The sequence below is a fragment of the Lichenostomus cassidix genome, chromosome Z (assembly GCF_008360975.1).
Source record: "Lichenostomus cassidix isolate B80296 chromosome Z, HeHo_3.0, whole genome shotgun sequence".
Taxonomy (NCBI): Eukaryota; Metazoa; Chordata; class Aves; order Passeriformes; family Meliphagidae; genus Lichenostomus; species Lichenostomus cassidix.
This window is the reverse complement of record NC_139511.1, coordinates 7,319,285-7,343,640: the sequence shown is the minus strand read 5'-3', so window position 1 is coordinate 7,343,640 and position 24,356 is coordinate 7,319,285. Positions and strand designations below refer to the sequence as shown.

The window sequence follows — 24,356 nt, the reverse complement described above, 5'->3', positions numbered from 1 at the left end:
ATTAGTACAAAGGGTGTTTCATTTTTATTGTGTATGGAAGCACAAACTCTCCTCAGCATCACACCTCAAAACTCAAGCAGTCTTTGCCACTGGGAATGACAGAGCTGGCAAAGTAACAGCCATGCAGCTGACACAGACACACTCCTTTGGATGGACAAAGGGCTCCTGAGTGCCACTTGTGGCCCTAAACTACACTGAAAGCTACTTTTAAAGCTAAGTATCAGGGGCATTTTTCCATTTATGCCTCACTGACAGCATGAAATGTTAATTCAAAACACAGCAGCAGCTGACTTGCCAAGAACCAGAAATGGGCACTGTCAGCAGCGCAACACCAGCTCTCCTGTCTGCACTGAGGGATTCTATTTCTCCTCCAGCACCAAGGGTTTGCCTCCTCATGTGTGAGCCCTAAAGTCACGGCTTGATCCTCCAGACGTGCAGGACAACATAAGGCCACCTCACACTGCTCTCTGACCTTGGGACTGTCATGCTGGTTTATAGAGGGGACAACAATCACAGCAGGCAGGCTGCAGGGACCCCATACAGTCAGAAATCCCCTCCACCTTCCCTCACCCTTCTTGATTTAGAAACTTGCTCAAAAAACTGCATCCCTACTGAATCCCTGAATATCCATGCTGATGTGTAAAAAAATGAGAGAAAGCATGAAGTAAAAAATAGTTTTACTGGACAAAACTCATAACTAGGAGAAGAAGGGTATATGAAGTGCCACAGCTCTCCAAAGGAAAAAAAAACAAAAAACCAGCCCTGTGTTTCCATGGATCCAGAAAGAATAAAACAGTTCTTCCAAACCATATCACAAACCTTGTCCCTAAAATGTGAGCTTCACATTTCTTAACTAAAGAGACCACAGTCACCTGTGCAGGAGTCAGAGCTGGCAATGCTGGTGGCAGCAACAGGGCTGAAGAAGCAATGAGTACACCTCAGTTTTGCTGTGTTCTGATGCTGCAAAATCCCTGACACCCAACTGCAGCCAAGCAGCAAAACAGGCCCAGAGCTCCGGATCAATAAGTATATAAAAAGAGTATGACAGTGATCACTCCCCTTCACAACCACTGGCATCTGATTTTCATTGTCAAGGCTGCAAACCTTTAAGGGCAAATGGGAACTAATCTGATTTACTATACTAATGACTACAGAAACTTGGGAGAAAGGAACGAAGGGTGGTTAAGTTTACAGCAATTCATCTCAAGTTTCATTTCTCACAAACCACCACTTCTGTGATCTTGAACCAAACAAACTATCTGTGACTCAGTTTCCACTCTGGAACAAAAGAAACAATAGTTTTTTGTTTCACAGAACTACCTGTAGTAAGTTCTTTGAAATGATTCAATTAGTACAAGGCTGTCATGTAACCACACAGAAATAATTATTGACAACAGACCCTCCTCCGTGGGAGAGAAAGCTCAGGTCAATGTGGCAACTGGCATGGACTCCAGTTACTGGAGAACTTTTCAAAGAGAACAGCTGTGACCCTGAGTTAATACTTATTCTCATTAAACAAGACATATGTAACATTAACACACAATGCTACAGGCAAAAATTACTTAACTTTTATCCTGACTGTGGCTTCATTATAGCAAAAGAATCAAGAAATTCAGATCTACTACAAGATGGGTAACTGATTCTCTTTGTATTACTTTGACAAAGGAACCATGAAAGTTTCCTTACTGCTCCCATCTTCATAAATGGTTATATCACAATTGCACCTAACTTGGATTTGTTAGAACAAGCTTCGTTACACTTACCAGGAATATGAACTTGGAGATAAGCAAGTAAATGTTTATTTTGGCTCTACATATGGTTGAATTCTGGCATACGTTTCATTGCAACTGCCAGTTCTGAAACACACTCTACCTAGGTCTGACAGACCTCACATTTCCAGTTATTGTCCTACTCAGTTCCTAAAAGAACAGCTTCAATTATGAAAAAATTTTTTCTGTTTCTGAGAGGTGTATCTGGATTCCCTGTGTCCTTTCCTCAAGTCTAGAAACCTCCAACTCTGCACCACAAGCTGTTCCTCCCCACCTACCAAGCACCCCTGGGTCTGGCATTACTTGCCAAGCTCCCAACAGTACTGAATTCTTACATCAGAGTTTTGTGTATGCGCTCTATGGCATTCTCCAGCTCTTCCTTCTGGTCGGGAACAAAGCGGTACTCAGAGACGTAGCCTGCGGTGTGCTTGTACGGGTCATAGTCCCCCAGCTCAGCTAGAGGACACAAGGAGAAAAAAAAAGGTCATCTATGCTTTTTCTCCACCAAAAAGTATGTTATATAATCCATCTACTGGTGCCCAGCCATCTTTTTCCAACTGGTGGCCAATTAAATCTGCAGTCAGATAAGAAAAAAAGGAAAAAAGGAAGAGATACAGAACTATTCATATCAGCTCACATAAAACCAAGAAAAAAATGTCTTCACACATTTTAAAATATATGTAGAAGTTTAAAGCTAGAAAGAGCTAGGAACCTTGACAGGAAACCCACTCCTTCTTCAGGACAGACAAAATTCTGACCAAGTCAGAAAAGTTTAAATTCAATGACACTGATTTTTTGGCAGCATATGCAAAACAAGTGTAGAAGTTCAGTTTTGTAATATCTGTGCTCTCATGGTAAGCTGCAATATTAGTGGCAAAACTGATCCATATTATTGCTGGGACTTCAATACAAATTTCTGGGAATACAAATGGAGGTAAACATCCTAAGATTCCTAGAGGGAAGGTCTTCTAATGGTAAGTGTTTCTTGTGAAGAATCATAAGCTTTCCTTTCTCAATAAAATATCAATGTATTTCCTGGATATTAAACTCAATTTTAAAATTAAAAAAAGCCTTTAAAAGAATTTACCTAAATAAAACAACATAATGAATAGCCAATATCATTTTCTTTGAAACAACTCTCAATTTGTACACATTACTCATGTCTGTTTGTATGTTGTAACATAATTTTAAAATTAAATATGCACCTTGGCCAGAACTCACATTCACTGATCTTAATGATAACTGCATCTAAGAAAGACTGCAAAAGTTAGTATTTCAATTTTTTAATAACCTTGAGTAATATCTTTAGAGTGGGTTTCTCTGAGAAAGACTTCACAGGAGGATTCTATCCAATACCCACTAAGCCAAAATCATGGCCAAAAGAAGGCTTCAAGAGCCAAGAAGGAAAAGCTTCATCTAATTACTTACGTTTCTTTCCAAAACGTTGAAATGACTGCTAGAAAAAGACAGTGATCTGCTCAGTAGGGACATTGAGAAGTTTCTCTAGAAAACCTCCACAGAAATTATGTGTTCAGTGTCTGACACAGGCATTTCTCAGGTGTCTTTACATACTTTGAACAACTGCAAGCCCTTAATAAAAGGATAAAGCTTTTTAAAGATCCAATGGAAATGTGAGCTTGCTGGGCTCACTTTCACCAATAAGTTACTCTTTGTAACCTTGGCCATGTTTTATGTCTTCTCCCTAAACTTTCTCATTGTTTTCCAACAGAATATTTGAGATTAGAATTACAGGAACAGGACACTACATCAAAACAGTTCTAATCACCTTAAAAATAACTAAAGGGCATGAATTTACTCTTTTTACTGATTTCTCATAATAAAATGAAGATGTCACCATCATTGCATATTTTCCTGCTTCACACTTGCAGTATTTTTTGTCAGGGAAGGCATGTGTGCCAGTAAAGTGAAATGTGCAGTGCAAACAATTTTTCAGAGTATTTCAGTCATATTGTTTGGATGGCAAAATTGAGTAAAAAATAACTGTACACAAAAAAATGCTGCCTGAAATTTTAGCTTTTCAGATACACATATAAAGCACCATGAAATGCTATATAATGCCCATTCCCACTTCACACACAAATTATTCTGCCTTGTCAATCTAAAATGGACATAAAAGGAGGACCATTCTTTAATGCTACATTAAGTGTCGTTGAGTCACGCTTGTAACACCAATAATACAAATGATCTCTCCTTGATACATATCACTTCAAACAAATATGAATTTAACACAGAAGAAATTACAGACAGAGGTCCCAGCATGGCTCTTCACACAATTTTTGGTTACCAATTGTGTTTGAATACAGATCTTGAGCTGTAATGGAAAAAGAATAATAGCTCCAGTAGACAAACAGCTCCCTTCTAATTGATTACTAGCTCTACTAAGTATGCAGGATATAACATCCACTTCTGAAAAGGTTTCTACTGATAGATGGATGTAGATAAATGCTAAAATAAATGAAAATTTTTTACTTCTGGTCAAATAACATCCTCCCTTCAAGAAAACATGCATTTATACTGACATAATGTAATTTTTGAAATAACCTATTCTTTGGCAGATTTTGTGACTGGAGGCTGCCAATAGCCTTTGAAAGCTGTAAATCTCCTGATGAAGGTTTTGTCACACTCTACATGTAATCCAAAGTCATAAAGTTTTTGACTATATAATAAAATATTCCCCAGCAAGACAAAGAATGTTTAGCAGAGGCTTCAGACTGACTTTTAAGCTTCTTCTTTACATTAACTACCATATTGCTCCTGCATTATCTATCCAGAATGGTCATTTATTTATACCTCTTGAAAATAAATCAGCCACATTACTTTTTTACTCTTTTGAAATGAATGCATAAAGTGTTAATGATGTCTTCAGTCACCACTTAAAATTAATCACAATGCAGGATTGAAAGAAATAAGCTCTCAGTGGGCCAGAAGAACTCACACTGAATTATGTATGCTCCCAGCTGTGCTGCAGTGTTCATTGGACAAGGCAAACGGCCCTGTAGAACATCTTGCTTTACCTGCAAGAAAAACTGATACCTAAAACACAGAGAGAAAACAAAGTTGTAACTTCAAGTCCAACTAATATTTCAAAATCATCCCGTTTACTGCAGACACACTGTGTACCATAACTGTGTGACAGTAAAAGCCTGTATTCCTCTCTAATTGACTTCGCCTATTGACCCTGAAGTAACAACTAAGATTAATCCAGTGAAAGAACCTCGGTAAGGTAGCACTTCCTAGTTTCCAGTCTGCTTATATTGTGCAGATACAATTAATTATCCCCCTAAAAGTGTCATTTCCCTCTTTTGACTTTCCCAGAGCATACCGGAGGTGGGGAAGAGGGGATACTAATCAGAAAAATTGAACAAGAAACTTATCAAAGGGTAGAAGTTTAACCTCATTGATGGATCAGCATAGAGGACTGGGTATTGGATGCTTCTTTACTCAAATGTCTCCACGCCCCAGAGTATCAACTATAATGCAGCACACTGGTTTGATGGAGTCCATGAAAAAGATGGATGTGTGTGCCATCATCAGCTAACCGTATCTGTTACAGCACAGGGTACTCTCCTGCTTGGAATAGAGATAGCAGGGGTGAAAACTTAATTTTCAAAGTCACAGCCTGCTTCTACACTTGATAAAGCTGAGACCACTTAGAGTGAATCAATATGAACAAAACAGATGGAAAAGACAAGATAACAAGCCGTTATATAAAGGACCTGAAGCTTTGCAACTTCCCATAATGATTTCTAAGAAATCTTTTAGACCCTATTTGGATTTTTTCTGGTTTCATCACAACAGACTTATGCTGTGTTTCACATCATCCAAAGTGAATTTCTGGCACTGATATCCTACAAAAGGTAAAAATAACAGAGAAGGTAACTTTTCACAGAAAAAAAACCAAAAGGTCTTCCATACAAGCATGTAGCTTTTCCGTTATTCACTAGTTCAATTTTATCTACATTAGAGCCAATCAGCTACTCTGCAAATAATTTGTTCTGTGTTAGTACAAGTAATTTATGAAAGCACCTTGGAATGATCTGTAAGTACAAAGTGCACCTACACTGATTTCAGGGAAATTTACAAACTGCAGGTTACATGGTAGCTGGCTCAGAAAACTTAAGATCCAATCAAATTTTCTAGACTTTATCAGATGAGCCTCTGAATAAAGATATCCACATCTTTCTGATAAATGATTCCCCCAGAATCTGTGCTGTGACAGGTATTATGGTAGGAATGTCTACCCACTAAAAAATGGTTGATGTTCTCTACCTTAAAGGAACAGGACATTGCACAAGAATTTTCTGGGAATGTCACTGGGCAATGCAAAGCACAGACATTCAGTGTTTCTTCACTCTGTGCAATACCTCAGTCCTGCTTCTAATTTATGCTTCCAGTCCTACCTAGACAAATCTCCCCTGTATGAATTATGATAACAACAAAGATGATTTTACATCTTCTGTGGAGTACACAACATCTTCTTTCCGATATGAAATGCATTTCTGATGCACACCCACACTTCTGCTAGAATTTCCCCACCTCTACAAAGGAGAGATTTGTACAAGATGGTGCTACAAATACGCTGTTCTTGGAGCAGGTAGTCTCAAAATAAAGCCGCATTTCTGTGGTCTCAAAGCAGCATAAGTAACTTCAAAATACATCTGCATCCTGCACGGTTAATTGCTTAAGTGATCCCTCCAAGATGAACAATCTCAATTCCCACTGAAGCTCCTGAGCTCCTTGCAAAACCTTTTGCCCATACCTATAGCTAAAGCACTCTCATCTTGTGTGCTGTCATGTTTGTCATGCATATATTGCAGTGCCTAATTGCGAGTTTTCTCTAGCAAACACACCCAGCAAACACCGCAGTGCTGGCTCATGCCTAAAAGCCAGACAGATCCTGCTGCAAAGCAATTACGAATTTGACAGGTTTTCATTATTTGCAAAGAGTAATCATGTAATGGCACAGATCATCAGAATCTAATAACAACAGAGTTCACTCTCATGTCCGTTGAAGTAACAAATACATGCTCCCAAGAAACACATCAGTTAGCACAAAACAGTTAACATATCACTGGAATTACACACTTAGGCAGAAAATTATTATTATAACGGAAAATAGGGCCTCTCATGCATCCTATGTGGAAGGACCTTTATGGGTTACTTCCAACCCCAATGGTTTTAAGAAGGTGGTATTGTTATTGTTGTTGTTGTAACTGCTATTTTCCTAACAAAAACAAAACAAAACAACAACGACAACAAAAAAGAGCCTTCCTTCCAAGATCTAAGATCCTATGGGAATAAGTGTTCATAAGTGTTAAGGCTATTTGTCTATTCAATATATTTTGTAGAAGACTGGCCATACGATTACACTGCCTTCCTTGACCCTCCCCCTGTACCATCTAAAAATGCCAATTCTGCACGACCAGATACTGTGAAGTCACAGACAGAGGCTTCCTAATTACACAGCAATATTTCTTGACTGGATTTGCACATCTAATCAGCAGTGCAGATCACTGACTGACCTCATCACAGGGCAAAGGGAGAATTTGTGAAAATTTAGCCCCCTGCCTCCACCCTGCCTCCCAGGAGGCAATCTCAGCAGCTTCAGTGGCCAAAGCTCCCTTTCCCAGGGACAGATGTCTTCCCTGTGAACAGGATTTAAAGCTGTTGTGGAAAAGTACAAGAAAACTGCACCAAAATTCCACAGTACAGGGGCATCCCATCGCTGCCAGCTTACGCTCTTTTACTTGCAAAATCACAGCATTTATTGTTTTTACCAGGCCAGCCTGGGTCTTGCTATGCTGAAGACTTCCATTCCTGTTGTGTCAGTATGGAAACAAAAAAATTTTCTCACTACAGTATAGGAAAAATATTCTGCCTGTGCTACAACGTTTGATTAAGGAAAATTAAAAACCTTACATGCATTCTAATGAGTCCTCATCCTCATTCTTACAACGTCAAAGGAAGTATTTTGGCATTTGTTAATGCAAGCCAGCACACTGATTCTGTCCACCTACTTACCTGAATTCTCAAATTTCCTTTTCAACCTAAAACTAATTGTCCAAGACATTTAATAAATAAAACAAACAGAAAACAGCAAAACTGTGAGAGAGTTCAGGTAACCATGTGAGTGTGGCTATGTGCAAGCATGTGCATGTGTTACTGTGTGCATCCTCATACCTTGCAGAGGACAAGCTTGGGTAAAAGAATCAGATGCATGCAACTCTTCAATTTCCCTCACATGTTTGTAGTAAGACCGAGAGAAATCCCCTTGAAAAACAGTTCTGGAATTTAAGCTATGGCCAATGAAGAACCAAATTCCCTGTATTTATATCTGATATCCAAGTAAACTCTGAACTTGATTATAGCAGAATATAAACGCAGCTGTAACAATGCATTACTGAAAATGAGAAGAAAAAAACAATACCCAACAAAACCCACCCCCACAAATGCTCTTCAAGACCCTTTGATTTCTGATGCAGCAGAGAACACCTTTTCTTCCTGGGCCTCCTAACAGTTGTCACTACCAACCACTGTGAAGTTAATCACAATTTTCTTCCTACACACCAATGTTCAAGCAAAAACATTAATATGTTCAAGCCAAAAAAAAAACCAAAACAAACAACCCCGACACACCACAACAACATGCACCTGGCTGAAATACATTGCCGGACTACACTTTTATTAAATACTGTACCTTGTTATTTCCTCCTTAAGTTTACACGGATCCTCTGCATAAAATTTAATGCCAAAATACAGAGTGTATGGTGGTCCAGCTGCAGGAAAAAACATGCTGTGTAAAAGTGAGTAGTCATTAACTTGCTAATTGGTATGAAATGTTATTAGCTGACTAGTAACAAAACAGCTACTAAAAAGCCTATCGTAATATTTTATGATACTTGAAATTTTCAGAAAAAATGTGATATCCACATAACAAATCAATTCATCCACACTCATTACACATAAGGGGAAAATATTTTTATTATAATTTTTTAAAATCTTTTAATTATTCACATCTTGTCTACTAGGAATTTTTGCCTCTTTTGAATATTTCACTTAACTTTCACTGCCAAATTACTGTTTCTCCAAGATAAATTTTTTTCTGCTTGATTGTGATGTTTAAACACTTTTTCCAATAAAGCTTTTTGAAAAATGTAATTGTCCATGAAATGTGATTCCCTGTCATAACTAATAATACTGAATACTAATCCCTTCCACGCTTCCAAACACCTTATGGAACAATTTGAATTATGTGCCAATTTATTTTAGGAATATTTAGAAAAGGTCATCTAATACACCTTTTAAAAAAATTACTCTCCTGTTACTCAGATAACTCAGTACCAAAATTCTTACAGCTCTATTTATTTCACACATGCTCCACTGCTACATCTTTGTTTAAAAGATCTCCAAATCACATTTTTTAATTGTAGTAAGTGTAACAGATCTAGCATCTGCAATATCTGAAGACTGACAGAAGAAAATCTATTATCAGTAGGAGGAACTACTTTTACTTGCAAAAGGGAATCTGATTTGGATATGGTATGCTAAGCATGACAGAGGCATCACAGCTACTATAAAATTAATTATACAAATTAAGAATAGCACAACTTATTAGCCTAAAGCAAAACTTAGGCACACAGAAGTCTTCGGACAATTATCACACTGTTAAATGATACCTGTGCAATCTGTGTGTGAAATTTTGATAATGTTAAAAACTGCAATAACAAAATTGTTAAGAACTGTCGATCTGTTGTGACTAGAATAGAAATATTCTGCAGACTGTATAGATGGAACATTGTTACTTCATCTTTGTCCTTTAAGTTCAAATTAAATACATACTGTTTATCAATTCTTTATGTTCAGCGAGGGTCTTTGCAGGATCCAGCCAGTACTGCGAAAAAGATAATGGAAATTAGTTACTTAAGTTGGAAAATTAACACAGAACAATTGGTTATTCATATCACTTAACCTTTGCTTCTCCTTCCTTCATACTGAGTTGACAGAAGGAACTGCACTCTCATCTCTGGAAGAGAGAGTGCTGCTCTTCATGCTAATAAAAGCAACTATTAGCTGGCATAAGAAAATATGCTTTTATGTGAGTGCCACAGGTCTTGAGATCAGCACAGGTGAGATTAAACACTTCAGTGTGGTGGAGAAGAAACAAGGATCTCATCTGCCTTTTCATTTCTCCAGTGAGTATTTAGAATTGTGGCCATGGCACAAACCCACGCTTTAAATCCACCGTGCAGCTACTCATTATTTCAATGCCTGCCAAAATGTTCCTGAAGAATGCAAGAGGTGGGGGGAGGAGGAGAGAGATTTCTAACATTTTATTTGCAAGCCAGAGATGAATAGAATTTCGTGGATAATGAAAAGGCTTTTTTTAAATCAAACTCAGCCAATAAGGATGAGAACATTTACAGATCCAAGAGCCCCAGCCCCAGAGCCTGTGAGCACACATACACAGTAATGCGTGTCAGATACTTGTTAAATGTTTGTAGAGATGTACAAACAGCACCGGGTATAGCTACACTTCGAAGTTGATAGGCTGAAGTGCCAAGAGAATTAGAACCAAAAAAACAGTGCCTTATTAATCCACTGCACTTGCACAGCAGTTGCTGACAACAAACCCCAGAGCCGTGGATGCCAGAGCAGCTCAGATACACTGCCTTCACCCTTTTCATCTCCTGGCAGTCACTGTGACACTCCCCAGGGCATTCCGACCTGTGCCTCCCTGCACAAACAGCTCACCACTGCTGCAGAGAGGTGAGGGACCCAGCACCTACCTGCTGAACTGCAGGGTATGAATTCCATGAATCTAGAAGAATTTATTCTTTTAACATTTACAGAAAAAAAAAACCAGACAGTCATTTTTATTTAGTCCTCCTATTACTAGTTTACTAATTGTTATTTACAAACACGTATAGTATTACTTTGATTTTTTTTATTTGCTAAGACTGATTAAAAGGTAAAATGTTATTAAAGAAAATAACTCCCCTTAAAATTTTAGGTAGAAATTACGTATTTATTTTTTTAAAGGTGTTTTAAAGTACAGCACAAATAATAAATGGGCTTTTCTCCCTTTGTACTTTTACAAATCTGGCTCCCATACAAGCCACATATGTAAGCAGCATCCATCCAAGCTCCATGCAGTATTTCATATTTAGCCCTTTTAAGTGCCTGCAAACATTTTACCACAAATCAGAAAGTTTAATTTTTTGTACCTGCATAGGGTTAAACTTGGGTCAAAGTCCATGAGCCTGCTTGAAACAAAATATTATCTATGTTGAAATGTTTGCTGTGGTATCAATCAATGAAGTGTCTAGTGCAGAAAAACCTATGAGCTTCAAACTAAATGCTGGACTGTCTTAATTAGATCCTTACAAAGCTGTACCCATCATGACACACGTGGCAGTTTTTGTTCACATTTACAAGTGGAAGAAACACAAGTTTGACGAGAAAATGCATGATATTTCAAAAATAACCAGAAATTATCAAGATTTTTCACCTAACACAGCACTAACAGTTGGAATTGCTGTGTCAGTTTTTTTCCTGTAAATGTTCAGTGCAAAAAACCTCAACCTGATGAGTTCAAGATGTCCCTACTATATAAGAAAAAAAATTTCAGGCAATTCCTACATACAAATACGTATTTAGTGTTTCTGTCTTCATCATTAGAATCTGAAGTTATATAGATTGTATTTAGTATCATATCATGAGTGTGCTGACCATGCTGCACAAAAGTTGATTGTTACTACCTGTAACTCACCTGACCACCAGCTTTGTCTCTGTTGTCTTAATCCATTAATAGTCTTCTAAAATTTCTTATTTCTACTCACATTATCAGTCTCCAATTTATTTCCACTGGTTATGCCATCTAACACACACAATTCTCTCTCTCCCTAGATAATTTAGTATACCATGCTTGGAGACAAATGTAAAATCCATAAAAAGAACAAAAATCCATTCAACAAAACACTATCTAGGTACAATCTGACTGTTTTTCTAAAATCTTAAGGAAAAAATATGCTCAACATTGTATGGCATTAATTCCCCATATTGCCATGGGCTTCCTCCCTGAAGGAGGACTGCACCTGCAGTGCACTCAGGCTTGTGTGCTCAAACAGCTTCCTCATAGCAGGGGAGAAAAAACACACTGACACTGCAGGGTGCAGGCATCGTGTAATATCAATGAATACCAAGATATCTCTTTCTGTATTTGTATTTCTCCTCTTAGAGCCCTAAGAGGGTATCAGAATGTTGTACATTCTGATTATAATAGCACAGATTAGCACTGACAGATAAGAAAAAAAGAGTATTTGCATCACAGCCAGTTTTTTGTACATAGCATGAATCTTTTGAGATATGAGAAGGGAATGCCTTTGGTTTCAGAAGTACTCCTTCCCTCATCAAATTCTGCTTAGCTTTTCCTGACATACCATGAATTAAAATTGCTGTTTCCATTCTGCCTTTTGTGTGTCTCAAGAAAATACTGGCCTCCTTCCAGAACAGTACCTAGCTTGACTATCCTACAGATCCCTGGTGAAGCCACAAAGGCAGTAAAAGCCATAAAAGCAAAGGGACCATGTGGCGCTGCACCACAGCAGGAACCAGCAGTGAGAGTGGCAGGAGAAGTCTGAGCTGCTGTTTTCCCCAAATACTAAAGCAATGAGAAACTATAACAGAAAGTGTGGCCAGCAGATCAAGGCCCGAGGGGATACTGCCCCTCTGCTTGGCCCTACTGAGGCCACATCTGGAAAACTTTTTCCAGTTCTGGGCTCCTCAGTGTACAAGAGACAAGGAGCTGCTGGAGAGGGTCCAGCAAAGGGACACAGAGATGATGAGGGGTCTGGGGCTTAACTTTTATGAGGGAAGTGGGAGCTGGACCTGGTTAGCCTAGAGATGACCTAGACAGGATCTCATTAATGCACACAAGTATTTTCAAGGTGAGTGTCAAGAGAGTGGCCCAGACTCTTTCTGGTGAGAGGACAAGGAGTAATTGCTATAAACTAAAACACAAGACGTTCCACCTCAACATGAGAAAGAACTTCTTCCCACTGAGGGTGGCAGAGCACTGGAACAGCTGCCCAGGGAGGCCATGGGCTCTCCCCTCTGGAGACATCCCAAACCCAGCTGGATGTGTTTCTGTCACCTGCTCCAGTGACTCTGCCTTGGCAGGGGGCTTGTGTCCCTGTTGAACTGCTAGCAGAGAGAAGAAGTCCAGGTTCTCAGTGTGGCATAAAGATCATATTTTATTAATTAATTCCAACTTATATAGACTTCCAAAGGTCACCCAGATTGGTCAGTTCAAAACCTCCCCCTAGGCCGACTGGCCAGGCCTGAACTGTCCACATCTTGAGAAACTGTTTTAATAACATCCAAACTTTATCTTTGTTTATAAAAACACAGGAAGAAGAGAGAAAGAATTCTCACGGGAAAGGTCTGTGCTAGCCACAGGGTTGGACTGGGTGATCTCCAGAAATCCTTCCAGTCCTGAGGATTCTGTAATTCTGTGAGGCTAGACAGAGTTTCCTAAGCCACCCTCAGCTTCTGCTACACATATTCTGGTGATCATATCTCACCTGAAAACACCAGATGGGGCACAAAGTCCTGGCAGGTAAGAGGGCCTAAATGCCCTCTCCAGCAAGACCCAGATGACTATCCACACTGAGAATCGTGAGGACTGTATCTGGTGTCAGCTTAGACTAATCTGGGTGCCAGCAGTCTCTGCAGCAGTGCAAAAGGCTCAGGTGAAGGGCAGATGATGAAGCACACTAAGAGATTCAGTGGCACTCAAAAACCCTGGTTTTTCATTTAAAGAATTTGCACCACAAAGAAAGGTACTCAAGTACTACATGAAAAGAAGCACCACGTAGTTTGTCAAGAAAGGCACTATGAGGTTAGGAAACACTACTGACAACTCATAGCATCAGCTGAACCCATCTGTTCACTGAGGTGTACTTTTATATAATGGAACTTTTAATTCATTATTAAATGTTGTATTTTAATTATTAGAAGATCTATTTTGCTGTCCCTTTGGAGTCCTTGTGTCCTTATGTCCCTTGGACTGTCATGTTCAGAGCACTAAACAGACATAGCCAATGCTATTCTGGCAGCAACCTGTAATCTTCCAGAGCTTGATTTTTCCAATTGAATACTGACCTTTTACTGTGGACTCTCCTTTTACTGTGGAGAGTCTGGGGAAACCTGGAATGTCAGTAAAGCAAAATTTGTATAATATGACCAAATGTCTACCTTAAAGACAGGGTCATCCAATTTATGCTTTCTCCTACTGCTCGTGGTCCTGCCAGCATCACCCTGTTCTGTCAATCCGTTTGCTGCATCCAGCTCTTCTCATTGGCTAATTAGTTTGTTGGCTGTTCAGGAAAAGACCATTTTAATGTTACGCATTCATATACACTACATAACACAGTGAAACCTTGTTCACTCATTGGAGCCCTACTGGTAGTACTACAATAATTATGATACCACCCGCATAAGAGGTAGCTCACACACACAGCACTTAAAAAACCACCTGGAAGTGCTGAGGCATGCAAAAGTAATGAGGAATATAACCAAACAAACCCTTTCAAACCCTTAATAAGAAAAATGTTTCTTTCGTGACTTGTGTTCTTTAACATACATAGTTTTGTCTACCCTGCTTTATTCATCATTCAGTTATATACTGTGACAAAAAAAACCTGACAGTACAAATAATAAAATTTCCCCACCACAAGCAACATATTAATAGGTAGTCCAACCCCCAAACACTTTTCTCCCTCTGAGACTAACTAAGGACCATGATTTTAAAACTAATTAGCAAGGTAACCTTTTTCCTCTTCCCTTAGGAAATCTGCTGTGGTCAATCAAAAAAACCCCAATCCAAAATTCCAGTCTAGACTTCTCGCCAGCCATTACAAGCCTAATTCCCACAGCAGCCCACAGAGTTTTAGCCACAGTCAGCATGCAACTAAATATATGTTTACAGCTACAGCACAAGGTGTAGTTTGTTGCATGAAAACTTTCCATTATATTGCCCATTCTTAAGAGTTTTAGAGATTTCACTAAAAATAGTAAGCTAGTGACATAAATCATACATCATAAAACACATAAAACTACATACAGTAGCACTGTTTGGCTCATTGATTAACTGTTTCGATGAAAGAGCATCAACTTTTCATTATCCTTACACAGACCAGGAACAGGCTTCTCCTCAATATTTTGTTACAAAACAGCCCAGGTGAAAAGGCAGCAGCACAAACTTGGCCAGTCACTGTGGCAGCATCTACATGGCACGGCAGATGCTCTTCATAGGGTGGCACAGAGTTGAGGTCCTGGTTCTACATGACATGGCCAGTGCTGGTGCAAGAGCAGGGGAATAACTGAAGTGGGATAAACACCTTCCTAATCCACGGGAAAATCAAGAGTCACTGTGGCTTCCTGACCTTGGGCTGCCCAGAGGATAAAGCCGAAAGCTAACATTAAATTTACACCACTGGAGAGAAAAAGGAGAACAAAAGGATGTGCCCTAAAATGTGCTTTTATGTGTCCCTTTCCAGGTGCAATCCTCTCTTATATTCATAATGTCACATACACCACTAAATACACCCTGTGTATGCCTCTGGAAATATTCCCAGGATCAGCCATTCCTATTTAATTTGCAACCACAGGAAAAAGGAAAACACTTCTGAGAGAAAAAAATACCTACCTGCTCTTCATTCACACCTCGAATTCATCGGGAAATCAAAACTACCATTTTTAAGTCTAACTTTAGTTCACAGCTGAATCTTGCTTTCATTGTCATGGAATGAAACTTGTTTAGAAGCTTATCAAGGAGCTGAACTCATAGATGTCTGAACTACAGCACAAAAATTCAGATACAGTGGGTGGGGAAGTCTGTAGCTCACAGCAGCAATCAGTAATTGCTTCTGCTTAACACAGTTCTGAATTCAGTCTTTACATGATCAACTTCTGGTTAACAGAAGAAATTGGCAAATATTTAACCAATTCAACATTGGTTATTAACATATTTAGATGAAACGGTCTTGTGCATTGCTATCATCACAAAACATTGGTTTCAAAAGCATAGCTGCTTGACTTAATTTAACCATAGGCCAGACATTACTACCTTCCTAATTTTAAGGTAATATGAAGACCACCCTGTGAATTTTTTTCCTGTGCACAGTATTAACATGGAAAAAAAAATCTTACTTTCATATAATGATTTTTTACTATTGTACTTTCTTCACTTAGTTTTCAACAACTTTCAGCATTTGATTCTGTTCCTATCTAAGATGTTAATGGTTATTCCAAGACTTTAGGGCAAACAAAACAAAATATTGTTACTGGAAACCTGAGCCAGGAAACAGTGAAAGTTAGAGAAATATGAGAATCTAACGTGTTAGAGGCAAACAGCACAACAGGGTAAATTTTATATGTGGCAAATCCCATCTGCAGTGTCTCTTACTCACCGTTTGATGACTTCGGTCACAGTAGCGCAGTCCAAAGTAATCTATTTCCACCAGGTTTAAGTGACGAAATACGTAACCCAGGACAACCGACCCTTTCGTTGACTTCTGTGGGAAAGAATTTACAGAGCCTATTCACAAAGATGCTCTGCCTTTGACAGCTATGTGCAGTGCCATTCATGCATTCAATTAGCTTTGTCTAAAAATAAAAATAAAGAGGCAGTTCCCAGTGCCTTTAACAAAAATTTCAGCAGTACAGATGAAAGTATTTTACGTGTTTAAACAATAATTCCATGAAATACTATTAGGAAGTTGGCAAGTTAGTAGTTACACAATACCAAAAGGGGAAAAAAACAAACAAACAAATAATAAAAAATCCCAGTTCTTGTGAGCATAGCATTTTTAAAATCCAACTCACCCTTCCAGTACAGACCTGTCACTCAGACTCTGACAGTGGAGATCAGGAGGCAAAACTGCCCTTAAGATCTAAATTATACATCATTAGCTTCTCTGTTACTAATCTTTGTAAAGAAGGTTAGGTTTTATTTGTTTTCCTGTAAAATACTTTTTATAGTAGAAGAGGGAGCACTCCAGCACCCTGAATTGAAATAATCCTGCTGTTTTCTTGAATAGCAGTTCATTTAGTGTCTATGACAGTATTTGCAAACAATGCTGGGGACAATATTGCAAACAACACTGTACTTTTGAGAATGCTCTGTAAAAAGCTCACTTCCACCTGAATGCCTCGCATTTGTCGGTTCGCCTGGCAGCCAACAATAAACAGACTAGGAAGATGGAGAATAATCAGACAGAATGATCCCCTCCTTCAGAATCAATTAGAGACTTTGACTATTAAAGTCCTAAATTCCACAAGAAAATGTGAACATAGCTCATAATTAGGTTTTGCTTAGCTGCTTCATATTTTATAAACTACTAGATTCTAGTAAAATCACCACAGAGAAAAGACAGTGGAAGCTGAGGGATATTGTTTGTGGTATTTCCCTTTCCAGCCTGTGAACAAGTAATTTCAAAATTAAAATGGGAAATAGTACTGATTTCAAAATCCTTTAATTTAGCTTTACTAGTGAAGATCTATCTTTTTTTCACCAGGTGCATTTGGTCAGGATTCGTATCTAATCCCATGAGCAGAGACAATACAACAACTTCAGGTGGCCACTCACACACTAAGCAAGCCATGACAAAGTAAACATCTCTGGTAGGCTGGAAATTGCACATCCATGCTATTCACCAGATTTACTATATATATGCTTAAAACAGGAGATGTACTTGAAAGGTTCTCTGTCTAAATTCATCATAGTGGTTGTTTACATGAAGCAACTGCAATTACATATTTCCTCAGTATGTACAATGAGCCTCAATCATCAGCCACAAAACAGACAGCAATCTGGGGGGAAACATGATTAAGGTAATCAGAAATTCACTAAATCTCAATTTATCAAGTTGTATAAAGGAGAACAATACAATGATTTTACCATCAGATTCATCAACAAGAAACTGCACTTGGGTTGTCAGAGCAAGGCAAGACAAGCTACACAGTGACTATCAGGAGCACTACAGCAAAGAGAACAAAACAAAACATACCTTAAAAAATACTAAAAATACAGGTTTGATTACTGGACTGTAGGGATTTAAGACTGAAGCAGTAATTGTCCCTGCTCGTTTTACTTATAAATCAGTTGTTATTCAAAAGAAGCAGAGGAGACATCCCACTAAAAAGGACATCGTTATCTTGTCATTCATATCTTGGATTTGATGATCCTGATGGGTTCCTTCCAACTGGCATGCCCTATGATTCTACATCATATAATGCAAATTACCTTCCCCCCCGTAATTGTTTCCATTATCATTTAAATAGTACACAGTCTCTTGGGAATCTAGAAATGGAGAGACATCTCTAGAAACAGACACGAGAATAGCTCAAAACAAGCAGCCCTGACTCCAAATGACCCACGCAGATAAATGATGGCAGCACTTCCAGCTGGGCACTAAACACTGAGGGAACATTTTAGTCAACAATCTGACTCCACAGTCTGACTCTCAGAGTCAATGGCTTTTGACATGGTTAACCACAGTGAGCTCAGTAAACTCTTGCAGAAGGTATAAAAAGGGTTGCCTGCACCATGGCTCACTGGACACATCAAGTGGTGCCCACCCAAGCAGTGCTCAGCTTGTGTGATTGTGTGAAGTTCCAATCTGATTGCTTTTGATGAGCTTTCTACTGCTTGCCTGACCAGTAATGATACTCACAGCATCAGCTGGTTTTATTAACAGCTCTGAGAAATACTGATTGAGCCACAAAGATGAAGCTGTCAATTTCCCATTCCGGAATCTTACAATAATAGTACCCAATCCTGGAAGTAATCAAAGAAGCTTAAGCCTTTTAAGAGTTCAACTTACATGATTCTGCACCAGTTTAGAACACAGCTACCCTTCTTGGCTGGAAGTCTTCTGCCTTATTCAGCTGAGGACTGCACAAGTAGTTTTTGGGACAGCGTTCTTTCCATGGACACTAAAGCTGGTATGTTATCCCCAAAAAACATGGTTTGGTTGAAATTAAAGCCTCCTTTCTTTCCTTTCAGAGATAGAAGGCTTTTTACCTGCTTTTTGCTTTTTGCTTTCACTGCTAGGCAGAGAGAAAACATAAATACCTGTTAATTAGTTCTCTTTTGAAGCAGCTCGGTTAACACTTCAATAATTGCAGGTCCTGCAGAAACAGGTGGTGGGGCTGTGAGGAAAGGCTGAGCAGCTTACAGTGGCTGGGGGCTCTCCACCTCTACAGCAGCAAGATGCTGAGTGCTTTAGTTACCCTCAGCCAAAACAGACTTCCTGTTATAGTCTCCACAGCCCTCTTGGCCAATCCCTTTCACATCTTTCAGCAAAGCCTGAATGAACACAAAGAAGCACTTTGCAAGGGAACAGCCAGGATGGGAGCAAGGATCTACCCTCACACCCTTCTAACGTCACCTTCCTCAACCTCGTGTTTTCCCAGCACTGAGGAGCACTGTCCAGGTGAAACACTGACCCTTGGTGAAACCACTGCAGCCTCATTTTCAATTGAGGTTCTCACTTTAAGCCACATGATTTCAGGGTTTCGTGCAAGTAATTTGCATCTGCAAGTGGAGTCAAGGAAGCAGTTTTGCTGATGAATCCCTTAGTGACTACTTCTCAGTCCTGAAAAACATTTTTACCACATTGTACAAAGTTTTGCAAACTAAGAGAAGTCATCTTATTTCCCCTGATAAAATTACAGTGAAATTCAGCAAAGCTGGAAACCAAAACTATCAAAGACATTAAAAGGATTGCATTCACATCATATGGCATTGCAAAAATTACGTAATCTGCCTTGCATTAAGCTCAGTCTTGCAAATGGTTTGCATTCTTACGGGTAAACCCAAGTACATTTGAAAATATCATCAGCAATGCTTTCAAGAAAGAACAAAGAATTGTTTCAATGAGTCATAACATCTTGCTTTACATGTTAGCACTGTGGCTTCATAAACCAGAAAGGCAGGTTTCTACTGACTAAAGAAAATGGCAGCCAGAACATTCAGGAGAAGGCTGATTTATTGTAGTTTTCTTCATCAAATAGAAATTATTCTTTTAAAAGCAGTACACACAGTACTGTATTTTAACATATTCATATTACTCTATATTTAGACACCAGAAATTCTTACCTTTCACACTGCTCACTGCTTTTTAGGTCCAGTGAGGTTTTTCTTGTCGGCAGTTTTTTAATTTTTTCTCATGTTGTACAGAGCCGTGGAGGCCAAATCAGAACTATTACACATGTTAACTGAATTAGAAGACAAAATCTCTGCCCCAGTAGGACACTAGTCCCTCTCCTGAAGGAAAATTGCTACAGCTAGAGAATCCTCTTGTTATTAAAATAGAGTAATGCAGTGTCTCTTTTAGTTCAAGCAAACATCATGAAGCTTTTCTCCGGAAACTAATTCAATCCACATACTGCTTTACAACCTCAAAAAAGCTAAGGAAGATGCAGAAGAATTCATGAGCCTTTTGCTCAAAAAAAGGCTTAAAACTTTGGTTGAACATAACCTTATCAGATGCCTTCGCCCATCAGAGCGTCCCACATGATGCAGTATCCTCAGAGACCAAACTGCACCAGGTGAATTGTACTAAGGGGAAATTAAAATTATGCACAAAGGCAGCACACAATCATGCAAGTGAGGGCAAGCAGATATGGAACAGAAACTGGTGTCTCCAAAGAGCGTCTTCTCACTTTTATTTTGGGCCTGTTCTTCCCCCTTCCCTCAAGCTCAGAAAAGACTAGACACCACTGCAGTTTTTCATCACCATCCCCCAACTAAAGCAGCAAGACAACAAAGCTCTGAAATCAAAGTTCTTGGGTTTTAACAACACAGACTAAGGACCCCTTTTCCACAAGGCAGTCAGCCACACAGGCCTCAATTTGCATACCACATGTTCAAGCAGAGATAAGTCTTTAAATTAAAAACGCTAAACATTTACACATATTTACCTACACAAAACAGCATAACCTTGATTTCCAGAACGCATGTCGAAACAGAGAAGAATGTACATTAGTGCCATTTTATATGTGCAAGGCACTCCCCAATACAATCATATAAAAGAAGTAAATACTTTCAGGAACTGAGAATTTAACAAATGCAAATGAAATATCACAGGCTGCTCTAAGTATACATCATTAAAAGGAACTATCCACAATTTACTGATCCATCCCTGCCTCTCTGGTTGTCTTTCACTGGCAGCAGACATGCCAACGGGCTTTCAGAGGTTTTTGTCTGAGAACTTCTTGTATTTATGGATGCATGCACAGACCTTCCTATCAGTGCTCCCAAGAACTCGGTGTCTCACCCATCTGGATGTTACACATGACACTGAATTCTAAGTGCTGTATATGAAGATACCTTTGGACCAGTTTTGCTTTCACTGGTGATCAATCCATTGCATTCTAGTCAGAAAACACTACTCTAGAAAAACTGTATGAAGGTGCACCATATTTTTCTGGTGTTTCGATTTATTGTATCTGTCACAAATTTATCTACTCAGGGGCAAACTCTTTAAGAGAGAGGGATACATTCCTAAGAGCATGGACTCCAGCCAGTTAAATATCTCCCCATGTAACTACTGGCTGGAGTACACTTTAAAGCATTGTCAGAGAGAGATGTAAGCTGATTTACTTGACTCAGAGACACAGAAGCAAAAAAAAAGTTAAAGAAGTAATACTTCTAAATAATTTGGCTTATGGGAAATTATTTCAGTTCAGAGGGGTCCTTTTTGGGGAGAAGATATAAGAAAATATATTTATATTTACATGGTATAGCAATGCACCTGCACACATATTAAAAGAAATGCTCTAAGCAGAAACCAAAGTCCAATGAAGACAACAAAGGGCAACTAGAGAAAGCAAATAAGTGATGGGAAGAAAATTAAATTTTGGAAATGTAATTAAATACTTACTAATGCTTTAAAATTGATCTCTCTCTCCTGCAATTAATGGTATTTTATAAAATGGCAGCAACTAGTTCTGTGTAGAGGAATTCTAGCCATATAAATTTTGTTTTAAAATCTATTCACTAATCTATCCCCTGATATTAACATTATCCAGTTCATTAGCATTCACCATGTGGCAGATGAGTTAAGGTGCCAACAATACTGAATTTCAAGTTTTCACAGAAAAGAGCTCTTCTAAAGAACTGAGTACCAATGAACATTTCCATCATTCTCATGTACTTTGAATAATTCTATGCCTAAGAAAGGAACTACGACAATAGTAATGAAATTTAAAAACACAGCATACAACTACTCATTGGGAATGGTAAAAATATAGGTTACTTTTTTTTTTTTTTTTTTTTCACTTTTTGAAAATGCTCTCCAGGCACAGCTGTGTGACCTGGTGTACCTTCTTGTCAGGAGAAGGCCCTTTACTCTGAGAAGCAGCTCCATGGTAAAGCACCTGGTGGAAGTGTGATGAGAAAGGATGCTGTACTTTTGGCACATTAATTCCAAATACAGTAAGCATCCCCTGTTTTCTAGGTCATTTTCATTATGTGGTTTCTGGAATTTCTTTCCAGTCATTGAAGTCTTTCTTGAAACCTTTCTCATATAAACTTACTGCAATTTTGAAAGTCTATTTTTGCTGTTGCTTACTTTCGAATTCTTGATTTCTGTGTTGTTCCCTTTTCAGTTCTTTTGCTTTATTTCTTTTTTTAATTCCTCCTCTTTGACAGATTGTGTTGGTTTTGCTTAGTCCAGTTTTGCTAGTGAGTGGGGAGTGGCACAAAGATGGCTCCTGTGTGTCCTGAATGAAAGTTCTGGAAGTTTTTACATCAAGTCCAGCAGAGCCAATCTCTGATGGCTCTGAAAGTGATGGGACATGCTGCTGGCCAAGTTTGGGCCAATTAGAGGTGCTAGTTATGCCTCTGTGAAAACATATTTAAAAAGAAATCAAAACAAGGTAAGCCCGCACTTCTTTGTAGTTAGAGGAGGAGGAGGTGGAGGTAAAAATATGTGAAGGGAAAACAACATGGAGACACCAAGGTCAGTGGAGAAGGTGGGGGAGGAGGTGCTCCAGGCGCCAGAGCTGAAAACCCTCTGCTAGCCATGGTGAAGGCCATGGGGGGAGCAGGTTGTCCCCCTGCAGCCCATGGGGTCCACAGGGGTGCAGAGATCTACCCACAGCCCATGGGGAGGTGTCCACACCAGAGGAGCAGGTGGATGCCTGGAGGAAGCTGTGATCCAGTGGGAGTCCCAGTAGAGAGTTAAACTGCAAAGGCCTTGCAAGGCAGAGAAAGGTGCTGCTCCTGGGATGGAAGCAGCTTGGCTTCGGCTTGGAAGTCTGCATCCTATAGACAAAAAGCCCACACTGCAGCAGAATTTGGGTGGGATGTTGCTCGTGAGATTGGACCCACACCAAAGAAGTTTGCAGAGGACTGTCTCTGGTTGGAGAGACCCCATGGCTAAGTAGAGAACCCCTCTCCCTGACGGACTGACCAGAGGAAAAAGCCCTTACCCTGCCCCCTGCCCGTGCTGTTGGTTGTAAAGGGGGGCGGGGTGGGGGAGGTGAGCAGAGAAACAGTGTTGGTAGCAGAAGAATTGTGGTGATTTATTGACCCCATACCCTGGCCCCTACCCCAGCTGTTGGTTGGACGGAGGGGAGGGGCTGAGCAGAGAAATGGTGTCTTAAAAGCTATTTTTACTGCTCATTTATCCTCCGACTCTGTTAGGTTAATAAACCACTTTGCAACTTTTAGTTTTCAGTCTGTTTTGCCCATTTTTCTCAGTGCGTCCTCCCACCAGTCCCTTATCTCAACTCCTGAGTCCAGTATGTGTGTATTAGTTTTTTCCTCTTCTCTGCACAGCTGTGGCAGGAGAGAGCAGGGAGAACAGATGTAGGTGCCTGGCATTTAGTCAGGGTCAAACTGTGATACAGATTTTCTGATTTCTGCCTGTGTGCCAAAGGGAGGCACTTTAGGTACCAAAGCCTGAGTTCTAACACCCCTATAATTTCCTGTGGTCATCCACTTAAACACCTCTTTTAAATTACGTATTGCATGCATTTTCATGGAGCATATTAAGCTCATTATGCACAGCAGTTTGAGAGCACAGGGACTTAAAATTTAAATGTTACTTTCTTTCCTTAACTGCTTTAAGTGCAAGACTGACAAGGGAGAGTGTCAGTAAAGAGTTGAACACTAAAAGACTTTCAGAAAGAGAAAATGTTAAAAAATTAAGAGTAGACGCTCTGTCAAACTGGTCAGGAATTTTTCTATTACTTCAGCTGTTAAACAAAGAGGTAATAAAGTTATAGTCTTGTTATAATAAGTTGGTTCAAACTATTAGCTAGTAAAATGACAAGAAGGTTTTTTGTGTCAGATTATTTGGGAATTTTTTAGGAGCAAGAAGAATGGAAAGGAGAAAAGGTCAGTATACATCTTGCTACTCCTTTATTTTGCCATTTTTTCATTCAGAATAAATAGCTGCACTGTCAGAGCGGCACATACCTGCAGAAGCTTGTTTGTACAGAGCTCCATCAGACCGAGCAACAAACAAACCAGCTTCTCATGTCCTCTCTCCC

General features: G+C 39.3%; 1 protein-coding gene across 6 annotated transcripts in view; it reads right to left on the bottom strand.

Annotated features, from left to right (window-relative positions):
- Positions 1-24,356, bottom strand: part of EPB41L4A (erythrocyte membrane protein band 4.1 like 4A) — a 123,394-nt gene that overhangs the window by 59,512 nt on the left and 39,526 nt on the right. For all 6 annotated transcript variants that reach the window (XR_014847056.1, XR_014847057.1, XM_085043499.1 and 3 more), the window contains exons 2-6: positions 16,262-16,366; positions 9,630-9,681; positions 8,488-8,566; positions 4,726-4,823; positions 2,105-2,225 (exon numbers count right to left, since the gene is read on the bottom strand). Coding sequence is in view for 4 of the 6 variants with exons in the window: in XM_085043499.1 (XP_084899625.1) it covers positions 2,105-2,225; positions 4,726-4,823; positions 8,488-8,566; positions 9,630-9,681; positions 16,262-16,366 (455 nt within the window). In the remaining 2 variants the exon portion in view is untranslated. The remainder of the gene's footprint in view (positions 1-2,104; positions 2,226-4,725; positions 4,824-8,487; positions 8,567-9,629; positions 9,682-16,261; positions 16,367-24,356) is intronic.